General features: G+C 39.6%; 1 protein-coding gene across 1 annotated transcript in view; it reads right to left on the bottom strand.

The window, feature by feature from the left end:
- Positions 1–6,644: 6,644 nt before the first annotated feature.
- LOC109912412 (mucin-19-like) overlaps positions 6,645–14,703 on the bottom strand; it is a 53,261-nt gene continuing 45,202 nt past the window's right edge. The window contains exons 14-22 of the mRNA XM_048610581.1: positions 14,315–14,460; positions 14,079–14,217; positions 13,247–13,351; positions 12,914–13,105; positions 12,181–12,417; positions 10,262–10,418; positions 9,847–9,972; positions 7,486–7,617; positions 6,645–6,655 (exon numbers count right to left, since the gene is read on the bottom strand). Coding sequence (XP_048466538.1) covers positions 6,645–6,655; positions 7,486–7,617; positions 9,847–9,972; positions 10,262–10,418; positions 12,181–12,417; positions 12,914–13,105; positions 13,247–13,351; positions 14,079–14,217; positions 14,315–14,460 — 1,245 coding nt within the window. The remainder of the gene's footprint in view (positions 6,656–7,485; positions 7,618–9,846; positions 9,973–10,261; positions 10,419–12,180; positions 12,418–12,913; positions 13,106–13,246; positions 13,352–14,078; positions 14,218–14,314; positions 14,461–14,703) is intronic.

Genomic DNA, 14,703 nt, shown 5'->3' with positions numbered 1-14,703 from the left:
CTATTTGCTTCTAAATGCATATAGATCTTGTCCCTGGGAATCTTTTCCAGTTATTTCCCTACCACTGATATGAGACTCACAGGCCTGTAATTTCTAGGATTATCCCTGCTAGTGTTCTTAAACCACGGGACAACATTGGCTATTCTCCAGTCCTCTAGGAGCTCACCTGTGGCCAAAGAGGATACAAAGATGTCTGTCAATGCTCCAGCAATTTGTTTTCTTGCCTCCCTCAACATTCTGGCATAGATCCCCTCAGGAGCCAGGAACTTATCTACCTTAAATTTTAAGATGCACAGCACCTCCTCCTTTTTAATAGCAACTTGGCTGTGAAATTCAATGCTCCCTTCCCTGACATCAACCTCCACTAATTCTTTCCCTTTGGTGAATACCATCACAAAGTATTTGTTTAGGACCTCACCTACCTCTTTTGGTTCCACATATTCCCTCCTTTGTCCTTGAGTGGGCCAACCCTTTCCCTGGCTATCCTCTTGCTTTTTATCTATGTATAAAAGCCTTGGGATTCTCCTTATTCCTGTTTGCTAATGAATTTTCATGACCCCTTTTAGCCCTTCTAATTCCTTGTTTAGTTTCTTTTCTACTTTCCTTATATACTTCAAGGCTTCGTTAGTTCCCATCCTCCTAAACCTTACATATACTTCCTTTTCCTTTTTGACCAAGATCATAACATCACTGGTCAGTCCACGGTTCATATAACTTGCCATACCTATCCATACCTATCCCTCATTCTCGCTAAAAACTGAATTGAAGCAATTTTATAACTTGAGATTCGATCCACCACACTCTCTTCGCTACGTACACATCTTGAGTGTCAGGCTATCGCAATCTTAGCTTTGTCCATGGAAATGGACTACTCCTCCTTTGTTGATCCTGGACAGAATCTTTATCTCCAACCATGAGAAGCTTTGCCCTAATTGTTGTGAAGTTGGGTATAGTACTTATGGCAGGCAGGACATTAGAATTTGGTGTTTGTAAAATGTTGGTGTTTGTAAAATGTTAGTGTTTGTAATATACTGTAGGGAAAGTTGTGTGTGGTCCCTTTATAAGATGATGTGCTTTGTCTATGCCTAGAGGTTCAAAAAGGATGTCTGTGGGTTTACAGGTGCATAGGGCACCTGAATTGAAACATTTGTATCAAAAGGTTATACTGTTAGTGGGCAAAGTAGCATTTTTACCAAGACAACAGGTTTTTGAGTGTAGCTGAGTAATTTAAACCAGGCCCTTAGATACCAAAAACCACATAAGTTTAAATCTCATGGTTTTGACAACATAGGACAATCCTGTTGTAAGACATTGATTATGTCATCAAGGGTATAAAAGATGACGGCATTTGGAAAATCAAGGGAGAGCCAACTGTTATCTGCCAAGAGAACATCTCTCAGCTCTAAAAGAAAGAATCACTAGCTCTCACAGAATTCTGTAAGCCTTGCAGTAAGCTCTGTCTAAATTCAAGGTTCCTACAGCACAATTACTTAATGTTCTTGAAAGAAGAATTCATTGGAGCATATACAGAACATTCTGGAAGATGTAACCTGGCTGTAATTTTGAGAGACTAAATTCTAATTTTTTAACATTTTATTTATTATTGGTGGGACTTGTATGTATTGGAACAGCATACCATTATAATCTTGTTTTATTCAGGAATACTTAGTAGTTAGAAGGGATTTATTCAGTTTGTTAATAGTTTAGTTAATTTGTTCACTGTTAAGAGTTTGATAAATAAATTGTTACTTGTTGATTCTAAAGTGAGAGTCAGGGGTTTATTTTATTTAACCACTCCTCTATAACAGACTGGGGGCTGTTTTAACAGATTAGAGGGTGAGGCACGGCTCTCTGGGTGTTTTGGTTTTAGTTATCAGAGGGGGAGGGGGGTCGACCTCTACTTTATAACACTAATCGGCGGAATGCCATTTCAGGCGTAGGAAAGCTGCATCAGTATTTTTTTTATTGTGAATAGGCAGGCCAACAGTTATTTCGCTGTCTAGGTCCAGTAACACCATTTCCTAGCAAGGCCACCTCCCCAACTAACACACAATTATTCCTCTTTGTTCATTCAAGGGATTTGAGACTGATAGCTAAGCCAGCATTTGTCCCTCAGTCCTAATTATTCTTGAGTGGTGGGTGATTAGCCACCTTCTTGAATTGTTCCAGTCCATCTGGTAGTAGGTGCCACCAGGAATACTGTGAAGCACTGATTTCCCTTCACTTCACACAATCTAGTTTACTACATTCACTGTTCATAATGCGGTCTCCTCTACATTGGGGGAACAAAGTGTTGACTGGGTGACTGCTTCACAGAACACCCCCGTCGAGTCTGCAAAAAAGACCCTGAGTTTCCAGTTATAGTACGAACTGCAGATGCTGGAGAATCTGAGATAACAAGGTGTAGAGCTGGATGAACACAGCAGGCCAAGCAGCATCAGAGGAGCAGGAAGGCTGACGTTTCAGGCCTAGACCCTTCTTCAGAAATGGGGGAGGGGAAGGGGGTTCTGAAATAAATAGGGAGAGAGTGGGAGGCGGAAAGAAGATGGATAGAGGAGAAGATAGGTGGAGAGGAGACAGACCGGTCAAAGAGGCGGGGATGGAGCCAGTAAAGGTGAGTGTAGGTGGGGAGGTAAGGAGGAGATAGGTCAGTCCAGGGAGGACGAACAGGTCAAGGGGGCGGGATGAGGTTAGTAGGTAGGAGATGGGGGTGGGGCTTGAGGTGGGAGGAGGGGATAGGCGGGAGGAAGGACAGGTTAGGGAGACGGGGACGAGCTGGGCTGGTTTTGGGATGCGGTAGGGGGAGGGGAGATTTTGAAGCTTGTGAAGTCCACATTGATACCATTGGACTGCAGGGTTCCCAAGCGGAATATGAGTTACTGTTCCTGCAACCTTCGAGTGGCATCGTTGTGGCACTGCAGGAGGCCCAGGATGGACATGTCGTCTGCAGAATGGGAGGGGGAGTTGAAATGGTTTGCAACTGGGAGGTGCAGTTGTTTAGTGCGAACCGAGCGTAGGTGTTCTGCAAAGCGGTCCCCAAGCCTCCGCTTGGTTTCCCCGATGTAGAGGAGGCCACAATGGGAACAGCGGATGTGGTATACCACATTAGCCGATGTGCATCTGCTTGATGTGGAAAGTCTTCTTGGGGCCTGGGATGGGGGTGACGGGGGAGGTGTAGGGGCAGGTCTAGCACTTCCTGCGGTTGCAGGGAAAAGTGCCGGGTGAGGTGGGGCTGGAGGGGAGTGGGGAGCGGACAAGGGAGTCACGGAGAGAGTCGTCCTTCCAGAAAGCAGATAAGGGTGGGGAGGGAAAAATGTCTTTGATGGTGGGGTTGGATTGCAGATGGCGGAAGTGTCGGAGGATGATGCGTTGGATCCGGAGGTTGGTGGGGTGGTACGTGACGATGAAGGGGATTCTGTTTTGGTTGTTATTGCGGGGACGGGGTGTGAGGGCTGAGTTGTGGGAAATGCGGGAGACACGGTCGAGGGCATTCTCGACCACTGAGGGGTGGAAGTTGCGGTCCTTGAAAAAGGAGGACATCTGAGATGTACTTCAGAAGCTTCAAAATCTCCCGTCCCCCTACCGCATCCCAAAACAGTCCTTCCTCCCACCTATCCCCTCCTCCCACCTCAAGCCCCACCCCCATCTCCTACCTACTAACCTCATCCCGCCCCCTTGACCTGTACGTCCTCCCTGGACTGACCTATCTCCTCCCTACCTCCCCACCTACACTCACCTTTACTGGCTCCATCCGCGCCTCTTTGACCGGTCTGTCTCCTCTTCACCTGTCTTCTCCTCTATCCATCTTCTATCCACCTCCCCCTCTCTCCCTATTTATTTCAGAACCCCCTTCCCCTCCCCCATTTCTGAAGAAGGGTCTAGGCCCGAAACATCAGCCTTCCTGCTCCTCTGATGCTGCTTGGCCTGCTGCGTTCATCCAGCTCTACACCTTGTTATCTGAGTTTCCAGTTGCCTGCCATTTCACTTTATTCCTTGGAAAACACATCAGTCTCAGGCTTGCTGCAATGCTCCAGCGAAGCTTAGCGTAAGCTGGAAGAACAACACCTCATTTTACACTTGGAAGCTCTACAGCTTCCTGGGCTCAACATTGAGTTCAACATCTTTAGGGCTTGAGCTTCTCCCATTTCCTTGCCCCAACCTCCACACACCAGTCCTTGATATCATATGGTCTGCTATTACACACTATCTATTGTTAGCCACTAACAATCCCCATTAATAGCTATTCATCCTCCTAGTCTAATTGTTAACCATATCTTTGTCTGTCCAACTGTCTTTCTGTCTCTTTGGCCTCTATCCACACCTGTTGTTTACTCCTTACTGCCCTCCCCCACTCTATCTTTTGCATAAAAACCAACATTTTCCTAGCTACCCTCAGTTCTGAAGAAAGGTCACTGGACCCAAAATGTTACCTCTGATTTCTTTCCACAGATGCTGCCAGACCTGCTGAGCTTTTCCAGCAACTTTGTTTTTGTTCCGCAGTTCTTTTGTTTTTTTCATTTGGTGGTAGATGCTGTCGGGTACTATACCCATAGTGCTGTTGGGATGAGATTTCCAGGGTTTTGACTCAGTTGCAGAGAAGGAATAGTGATATAATTTCAAGTCAGGATAGTGTGGGGTTTGGAATTTTCAAATGGTAGTCTTTTGTCCCCTTGCCCTTCTAGCTGGTAGAAGTTGCGGGTTTGGAAAGTGCTGTTAGTCGAGCCTTAGTGGCTCATTGTAGTCCTATGTACAGTACACACTGCTGCCACTGTGCATCTGTGATGGTCAGAGTGAAAGGTTAAGGTGCTGGATTTGCTGTCAATCAACTCGACTTTGTCCTGGATTGTGTTGTGCTATTTCATTGTTGCACTCATTAGCCAAGTGGAGAGTATCCATCACATGCCAGATTTGTGACTTATAGATGGTGGACAGATTTTGGGAATCGGTAGATGAGTAACACATTGCAGAGTTTCCAACTTCTGATCATACAACGTATGAGCAGCAGTAGAACATTTGGCTTATTAAGCCTACACTGCTTTTTAATTAGATCATAGCTGATCTAATTATGCCCTATCTAGTGTGTCTCCCATAATCATTAACTCTGTGTCAGTCAAAAATCTAACTCAGCCTTGAATATAATTAATGGCCCAGCCTTCACCGTTCTCTGTGAAATACAATTCCAAAGACTACTGATTCTCTGAGTCAATAAATTCCTCCTCATCTCTTTCTAAAATGGTTGACAACTTTTTAAAAACTGTCCTTCCTAGTTCCAGAGTCCTCCAAGAGAGGAAACATCCTTCCAGTATTTACCCTGTCAAATCCACTCAGAATCTTGAATACTTCATGAAGATTGCCTTTCATTCTTCTTAATTCCAATGAAAGTAATGCCAACCTTTCTTTATAGGACAAACTCTTCATCCCCAGAAACCAGCCTAGGAGACCTTCTCTGACCTGTTCCCAATACAAGTGTATCCCTCGATAAGTAGATTTTTAAAAGGAATGTCATGTTTAACCAAATGAACTGGAGCTTTTCTGAAAAGGTAACAGGAAGAATCAATGAGGATAATGTGGTCGGTGTGATGTACATCGACTTCCAGAAGGTGTTTGGCACAGTGCTACATAACAGACATGTGAGCAAAGTTATAGGTCATTGAATACAAGGATAGTGGCAATGTAGATAAAAACTTATCTGAGTGATTGATTATAAAGTATAACATAAGGGGTACAAATCTAAAGGAGGCATAGATATATAAGGACCTGGGTACATGTGTACATATCATTAAAGGTGGCAGGACAGTTGTAGAAAGCTGTTAATAAAGTTAATACAATATTTGGGATGTTAATAATGGGGGAATAGAGTACAAGAACAAGGAGGTGGTGCTGAACTTGTATAAAATGCTTATTCAACTTCAGCTGCCACACTTTCAGAAGAATGTGAATGCATTGGAGAGAGTGTAGAAGAGATTTACAAGCAGCACTGAAGGGTCACTGGCATTAAAACTTTAACTCTGATTTCTCTCTACAGAAGCTGCCAGACCTACTGAGTTTGTCCATTAATTTCTCTTTTTGTTTTTGTTACTAAGAAATGGTTCCTGCTTGTAAAATGATCACGACTAATGAGGGCACAGATTTAAAGTAACTTGCAGCAGAAGCAAGAACAATGGGAAGTAAGCTTTTCCAGATGAGTGGTTTGGGTCCAAAGATGTGCTGTCTGAAGTCTGGTGGAGGCAGGTTCATTCGAAGCGTTCAAGAGAATATTGGTTGTTTAATCAAATAGAAACATTCAGCAAGGGTATGGGGGAAAGGCAGAACAATGGCACCAAGTCATTGTGCTCATTTGGAGAACTAGTGCAGAGACAACGGGCCAGGTTGCCTCCTTCTGCATTATAATGTTTAAATCTGCTGGGCCAGCAGCAGTTACACACATGATATTGATAACATTCAGAACTTGAAACTTAGATTAAAACACAGACAATGTTAACAGCATTGTAACTTCTAACACCTTGTGTGCACTTTAGTACATTAAAGCATTGTACTAAGATTTGTAACAATAATTTGTAACAATTTTGTAGCCATTGCTTATAAATTATTGTTGCTGTAGACTTAATAAAGGACACAGTTACCTGTACAGGAAATTTTTCCATTCACGCAGGTACTGTAACAAAAAAAAAACAGTTTAAGAATCATAGTTTCAGACTCCACTACAACATTCCTCTAGTTTCTTTTACTAGCCTCCAATTGAGCAAAGCTTTTGAAGCCCTAAATAATGGCTCACAATTATCTTTTCAAATTCCCTTTGAAAAGAAAGAAGTATAAACAAATCAAAATAATAAAAATACCTTGCTGCTTAATAGCATTGCAGAATTTATTTTGGCAAGTGTAAAGGTAGAGTTTAATGAAGATGTAGAAAGTTTTGAAAGTGTAAGCTGTGATGTCACTGTGACTTTAGTAATCATGTATTTGTATTCTGCTAAGACATTGGGTACTATATCCTATGCAGCATGCTGCTCTGTCACCTGACCATCATGTACAGTGCATGAATAGAGGTTGTTTAACAATAGCATCTCAATCTGGCCTGAACTTCCATAAAAACTCAAAGAAGCCACATTAGGATATGTTACAACAGCAAGTATACATCAGTAAAGTATATTGATACATAAGAGCTGACCAACAATTTTTTAATGAGAATATGACAACGTTTAAGATTCTTGACACTTCTGTCCGATCACCTACATTTAATAAGGTTTCAAAGAACTCCATTAGGGTAGATATAAATTGATATGCGTTCAAATTATTGAGGTAATGAGCATCTATTGAATTACTTCCCTGACTGCTTATTTTATAAAGTTCCAACATCATTTAAACATTACATTGTTCCACAAGCTCCACAATCAACTTCATTAAATTTTCAATATTGTATTAAGATTAACAAGAGCTATCAATTTATTATCGTAAACATATCTGTATAAATATTGTACCAATTACTGCAGTCATTGCTTTGTTCACCGGGTTCCAGTATTTTTCCATTATAATAACAAGTGCAACCAGACATGTTCACACACTTCATTTTGTTTTCATCCAGGTAAGGAGCATTCTCTGGACAGTTTGCATAACAACCTACATTTAACAGAAATTAACAAGATCAGTGTGGTGCGCCACCACCACTGTTTTATAATCCGAGATGACCATAAGAAAACCCGCTAATCAGATCAACTTGAAATTAAATAAATAACAGATCCTTTTGAGTAAACTGGACTATTTTCTGTTTCAGATGCTGGCTCAGCTGCTGTATGTCTCCAGCTTTCAAATCTGAATTATATCCACATTTACTGGTTGTTACATATGTTATTAAAAGCTTTCAAAGTTTTCTCAAACACTGTTTTGCCCACAAATTTTTTTGAAAATAAATCTTCAGTTCTACATTGTTTGAAAAAATACCCTATATTATGCATAATGCACTGGACATTTGGAAATATGGGCTACTGATAGCCAATGTGTATGATTAATAAGTGAGTAAAATTTTCCACATTTGTTGAGCATGAATTAACATATTGTATCTTTAGATAAAATTAACTTATGTATTTTGTCAACCACCACAGTGGTTTCAATCCCTGGGCTCTTACCAAATATAGCTGATACCAATGGCAGCTGATTGGTTCTTTGATTACCCAGTCTGCTGTGTGATTAAAATACTGTGCAAGGAAGGACTGCTATTGTTGTGTGGTGAAAAGCACCTTTAATAGGATTCTAGCCTGCCTAGTTTTTTGGCCTTCTGAGACATCAAGTTATTGAAATTAAGAAATAAGGTGGTTTCCACAAGAAATTTCAGTGTGCCAGTGGCCATAATTATACTTTGCTCATCCCTCACCTTCTCGGTGGCCACATTTCCCATGCCCTGTGTGGATTCAGTTGAAAAGAATTCACTATCTTCGAGAGAGCTCAAACAGGGACCTCTGCCATTTGGGCAAGTGATGAAATGTTAGATTTCCAAGCTGCATGCGTAATTCCACGTGGAGATCTGGTTGATACCAACTGCAGTAATAGTATAAGCTACTATTAGTACGTGCAGTATTAGCTGCTGTTTTCTAGAATGCTAAGTGTGATTTTAAGAACATTCTTGGTTTGTTTCTCAGCTCTTTGCGAAGGGGAATGTTGGAAATGTAAAAGCGTTGACCATGTGCAAGGCGGTTTTCATTTTGTATCAAATGAGAAATTTAGCTTTCAAATAAATCAACCACTGGGACATTGCTAATTTGAAAGGAAAACAGATTGGAAATATTATTGAGTCATGCAAAAAGTTACTTCAGATAAACCTTCATTCATAGATGCAGAGAAAATGTCAGGATCCTAGCATAAAATACACATGGAAATTAACTTTCAAAGCTGATGTCCCGTATACCTTTCTGTAAAGGAAATGTGAAATATCACCTTTCTTATCACCAATGGGTTTTAGGTTTCTCTACATGCTGGTCTTAAAAGAATAGGATTTTGAAAATACTGAGTGTTTTTTGTACACCAAAGCAGTGGTATAGAATACATTTGTTGCCAAATAGCAAAACCCTCAGATATGATCAATCAAGCATTAAATGCAAAAAAATAAAGAGACTAGTAGGAGCTTGTTAACTAATTGACTCACACATACCTCTTTCATTAGTATATAGAGAAGAGAAAGGACAGGCAATCCTCAGCCATTGGCGAAACTCCTGGCCCTAATCTATATCCAGATTGTGATTAAAGTCTGAGTTTCCTGATGGTTTTCTAAATGCTAGTGTCTCTGCTCACCACAAACAAAGATATCAGTGGAAATGTGTTGGGTGGGAGTAGAGAGGGATGGCAAGGTTGAGGACATGCAAGCCTTAGAGTTCCTGTGCTTTTGGTCTCCCAGAGGGCTGTACGATTTCTGGTGCCCAGTGAAAGTTTTGGATTGGCCAATTGATTTAATATGGGGATGCTTCAGATCTTCAATTTGGATTTGAAGTCTGGATCCTTGAGACAGTTCCCGCATGAAGTTTTCTGTATGTGCCTGACAGTCCTCCCGGCCTGAGTATTAATGCCACAATTTCACAATCTGCTGCATAAGGTGAGCACCTCCTGAGGGCTGGCCAATTAGACGACCATTCCCCAAAGCCACTTACTTTAGCTTGGTCAGCAATAGAAATCACTAGCTATTTCACCATTGAGATGAAATGGAGCAAGGATTGCTGCCTCATGGGGACTTTTTCATTGCGTTGTGTAATGTGAATGAAGAATAAAGGTTCTTAGCCTTAGCTTTAAACTTTTGGATAATATCATAGAGAATAGCCATTGAACAATAAAATAAAACATAGACTAGAGTTCAAACACAACCTTCAAGAATTGCAGAGTACTTCTTTCCAATGCTATGTTCTGAGCATGTTTTTGTTGTTAATGTTCCACATGGCTGATAGTGCCAACTCCATTCACCAGGTGTGTTATAGTAATCACAATACACAGCTGCAATGTAAAATGGAAATATGTAAGCAGTAATATTGATTCAGTCTGAAATATAATTGCAATTCATATAATCTGTATAACGTATCATCAAAACATGCAAGGAAGTCATCACTGTATTTTTATACGTTGAAACAAATCACAAGCAATTATAAGTTATGACTCAGACTTCACTCAGATATTCTCTGTTACAAAACATTAAATTCAACACCATCATTGATAGTACAATTAAATAACAGATGTGATAGCTGGTGTTCCATCATTGCACAGTTAACAGTTTTGTTTTACTTACGACATCGTTCTGGTGTTCTCCAGTCAACACAAACACCAGCTTTATTACAAGCTTCTGCATACACTGCTACAGCGGTACAGAAACCCAGGTATTTCCCTTCCAAATCACAGGCACAAGCCTCCTGGACACAGGCATCATAGAATGGAGTTGGGTCAACCTGAATAACAAATGCCAGTTTAATATATAAACAGGAACAAAGGATGAATTAAAACAAGTATTGTAGTATTTGCAGGAATGGAGAGAAAATCCAAAGTCTGCTGTGCTTTTTTTAAATTTAGTTGAGCTAGGTGGGAGACATATTGCAATAAACAGAGATATGCTTGCATGGTGCTGGCCTTGGTTCCTTGATGGCACTGAGGTCTCTCAGTGAAGAGGTTGTGTGTTCAAATCCATTCCAGTGACCTGAGTACATAAGCAGAGCTGACACTGTGATGCAGTCCTGGGAGATACTACATTGTACAGAGTTTTGGATGAACATATTGAGACTTTTTATTCACTTTCAGGTGGACTTAAAAGATTGCATGACATTATTTGAAGAAAAGTAGATGAATTCTGTTATGGTTTCAGATACTGTTTATCTCTGAATGTATATCATTAAGGAGAAACAGAATATCAGGTAGTTTATCTTATTTCTGTAGCATTAAGCTATTTTGAAATAATGAACAGTTTTGACTTGATTAAGTAAATAAGGAATTAAATTATATTCCATTTAATTGTGCTAGTTGTTAGGAAACAAGCCGTATGGCCCAAATCAAAAGAAAAGTCAGAGGTTTATGGTTTTGTTACCATTTTATGGTTTAGGCTAATGTGAATTTAGGCGAATACATGAGAATGTTTTGAGATAAGAGAATTTTATTCAAGAACACAACTATGTTTTAGAGTAGTTTGGTTTTCTAAATTGGAATGTGTGCCAGGACTATGGGGTACATATATATTTTGGAAATAGGTTCTGAATTAAGATTTCAGTCTTTTAGTTGCTTTGACCTTTTCAAATGTTTTAGTTGGGTCATTTAGGGTGATGGTTAATAAGTAGGAGGTGACACTTCATTCTCATAGGCAGACACATATTGAATTCAAATTGTTGCCACCTTATCTAGCTAAAGAACTGTGGCATTGGTAAGCTAAGAGGTACAAGCAGTCATAAAAGAATGTATCAAAGAATATATCAGGAGACAGTAGGAAAATGTCAATAAGATGATCATTGCTTTTAAAGAAACCAATCAGGAATTGGGCATACACCACCTAAACAATCCAAAACTGGGCACAGTTTTAATTATTCAATTAATAATTCAATTAAAGGTCAGGATATCTTTGATCATGCACAGGGTGTAGTGGTTAGTAAGGGTTACCAAGACCTGTTTCAATGCACAATAAGGAAGATTGGGATAAAAGAATTTCTTTAAAATAACAGAAAATGAGATCTGTGTTTAGTCAATATGTGTCACGAACTGGCTTCCCAAAGTGAATGAACTGAAAATTATTGTTTTTATTAAGTATAATTTCTTTTGTACTTGTTTTGATAGACTTAATAAATTCTATCAAACTTGCAAATACATATTTGTACTTGAAAAAGGTCTAGTAACCAATCAGGAGTAGTCAACCTTTTAAATTGGCTCTATTAAATTCAGCATGTAATTATAATTGACTTGGGTCTTTCCACTAAAGGTAAAGTGCACTGTAAATTCTTACACAATCTTGCTCTGTCTAAATTTGTGACTGTGTTTTCCTGCCTTACAAAAATGATTAGATAGCTGTTCTGTGGAGAACTATAGAGATACAAGTGTTTATTTCTTAATGTAAAAGACCAGTCTTAAAGGAGTTTTATGCAAGTGTTTGAATCAATACTTAAGCTGCCAAGTGTAGTGGTCATTGTGTTCGATCACCATTGGAAATGACATGGATCCTTTCAGGAGAGTTACCTTTCCATGGCATGCTTGAAACACAACATTTTTAATTATGCCACACTTCCTGTGTGCCCATGCTAAACAATAAGGGTTTCTATCACATGGTGATGTTTGATTGACTGTATCTGAGCAGGCCATAGATTTCCAACTATTTCCAAATTCCACTGCGCTGGTCACCAAGGAGTTGCTTTTTGTTGTCAGATCATCTGAAACATCATCATTGAAATTCCCACACAGACCACACACATTGTTCTGTAAAAAAAAACAAGATAATAGGGAAACAAAAACCTTGTAGCATTATCAAATTCACATGAAAAAAGATGCACACTTTCTTCAGAGCACTATATTTTAAAAAATCCAATATTGTATGCTGATTTAATTTAAAATTTACAAACAGCCAGTGTATACAGTTTAGAAACAAATTACTGCAGATGCTGGAATTTGTACTGAAAACAAAAAATGCTGGATATCACAGCGGGTCAGGTGGTATCCATGGAGAGAAAGCAAGCTAACGTTTCGAGTCTAGATGACTCTTCATCAGAGCTCTAATTGCAAACAGAAACATCCATTTTAAAAGTTTACACAAAACTGTAGAATCACCTTTAATAAAATGTTATACATTATTGTAAAAGACAAGATGTAAAATAAACTTGTGAAGCTGTTGTTTATTGATTAAATTACCCCATTATATTTTCTGCTATGATCAAAAGGAACAAGTGTGAATCTGATGATCTTTAACCATACTTACTTTCCATCTTGAATCCAGTGTGATTGAAAACCTTGTGCTTTTGTCCCATATCACGGTGATTCCATGAGAAAATTTCAGGATCAAATACAGCCCAACGGTGTGGTGAGAATAAAACTCATTTGGGCACTGGGTTTGATTTGTAAACTTCTCAATTGTTTCCACATGGTTATCAGTTAGAATGAGTTCCTTACCCTGTAAGAGTACATATGAAAACAAAATACTATAGAAGGTGTCTGAGTGATTTATGTTCGCAGTTCAGCTACTGTGAACACATATTTAAAGTCTCATTCCAAAACAGAAAGAAACAAATTAAAATTAGAGGAAATTAGTCACCTCAAATAAAATCCTGATATTTCTTGAACAAGTCATTCCCCTTTCACAACAGGGAACACTTTCAATCAGTATTTGGAATGTGCCTTTTCGACGATTACATTGGTCCTGAGAACAAAACAATGAAATCAAGATTAGATTACATAGCACAAAACGAATAATACTCATTCAGTTTGTATTTATTAATCCCTAGCACAGTGATGTCTCAAGAAACACAAAGCTCTGATATAACTAATGCTTTTCTATTATCTGGCTTGCATGATATTTTTAATGATGTGTGACTGCAGTACCATTGAAATAGACCCCAAATGACAGGGATTATTTTATAGAATCCCCACAGTATGGAAACAGGCCATTTCGTCCAACAAGTCCAGAACAACCCTCTAAAGTGCATCCCACCCAGACCCATCCCTTACTCTATCCTGTAACCCTGCATTTCCATGGATAATGCACCGGACATACACATCCCTGAACACTATGGGTAATTTACCATGGCCAATCCACCTAGCCTGCACATCTTTGGACTGTGGGAGGAAACCAGAGCACCTAGCGGAAATACACACAGACACAGGGAGAACATGCAAACTCCACACAGACAGTCGCCCGAGGCTGGAATTGAACCCAGGTCCAGGTGCTGTGAGGCAGAAGTGCTAACCACTGAGCCACTGTGCTGCTCCTTTCTGTAATCTAGGCCACAGGAAAGCATTTTTGTGTTTCAGTACAAGTTTACTTCTGCATACACATGATTAGTGTGTGAATGCTGAGCTGATTTTGATGTTTTTGCCCGTGGCAGTTACATTGGTGCGTTATTTTAACATTTTGAGCTTATTCACACCTCAACGAAAATATATTCACAGTTTCCATCGTAGACATATCTTCTTCCATCAAAAGTTACATAGTGGCCGTCACCATAAACTTCACAGGTCTTCGGGCATTCCTTACGAGTACAATTCCATGTCCCTCCCTGGCATGTGCTGCAATATTATGAGCACAGTGCAATGATATTATTTAGTGACACAAATACTTTTTAGTATATAATTGTACTTTGAATTAACATTTGTTTTATCTTACCATTTATTACAATCTCTTTGAATTTCTCTGCCATTTCTGTAAAATTCACCACTAAATAAACAAGAACAGTTTTCATGATGAATGCAGTTTCCATCATTATCTTCCACAAGACCAGATGGACAGACACAGCCAGGAACGCATGGACTCTGATCATGGAAAAGATCAAAACATCACTGTTTGCTTTGAAGTGTTTTCACTGAGGTTTTTCACTGAGGTGCCAGCTAATGCAGTTTTTAACATCTACTTAAATCTTTGCCTCATAACATGCTTGGCCCCAAATGATTAGAACTTCAAGCCTCCGTACTGAGTTTAGTAATCATAGGTCATCCGAACACAATGGCCATATTTGTCATCGTTAGTGAGTTATATGTATGATTTACACAGCAACG

The sequence above is a fragment of the Rhincodon typus genome, chromosome 22, assembly GCF_021869965.1.
Source record: "Rhincodon typus isolate 14 chromosome 22, sRhiTyp1.1, whole genome shotgun sequence".
Lineage (NCBI taxonomy): Eukaryota > Metazoa > Chordata > Chondrichthyes > Orectolobiformes > Rhincodontidae > Rhincodon > Rhincodon typus.
The sequence above is the reverse complement of the archived record's forward strand: the minus strand, read 5'-3'. Positions and strand labels throughout refer to the sequence as shown.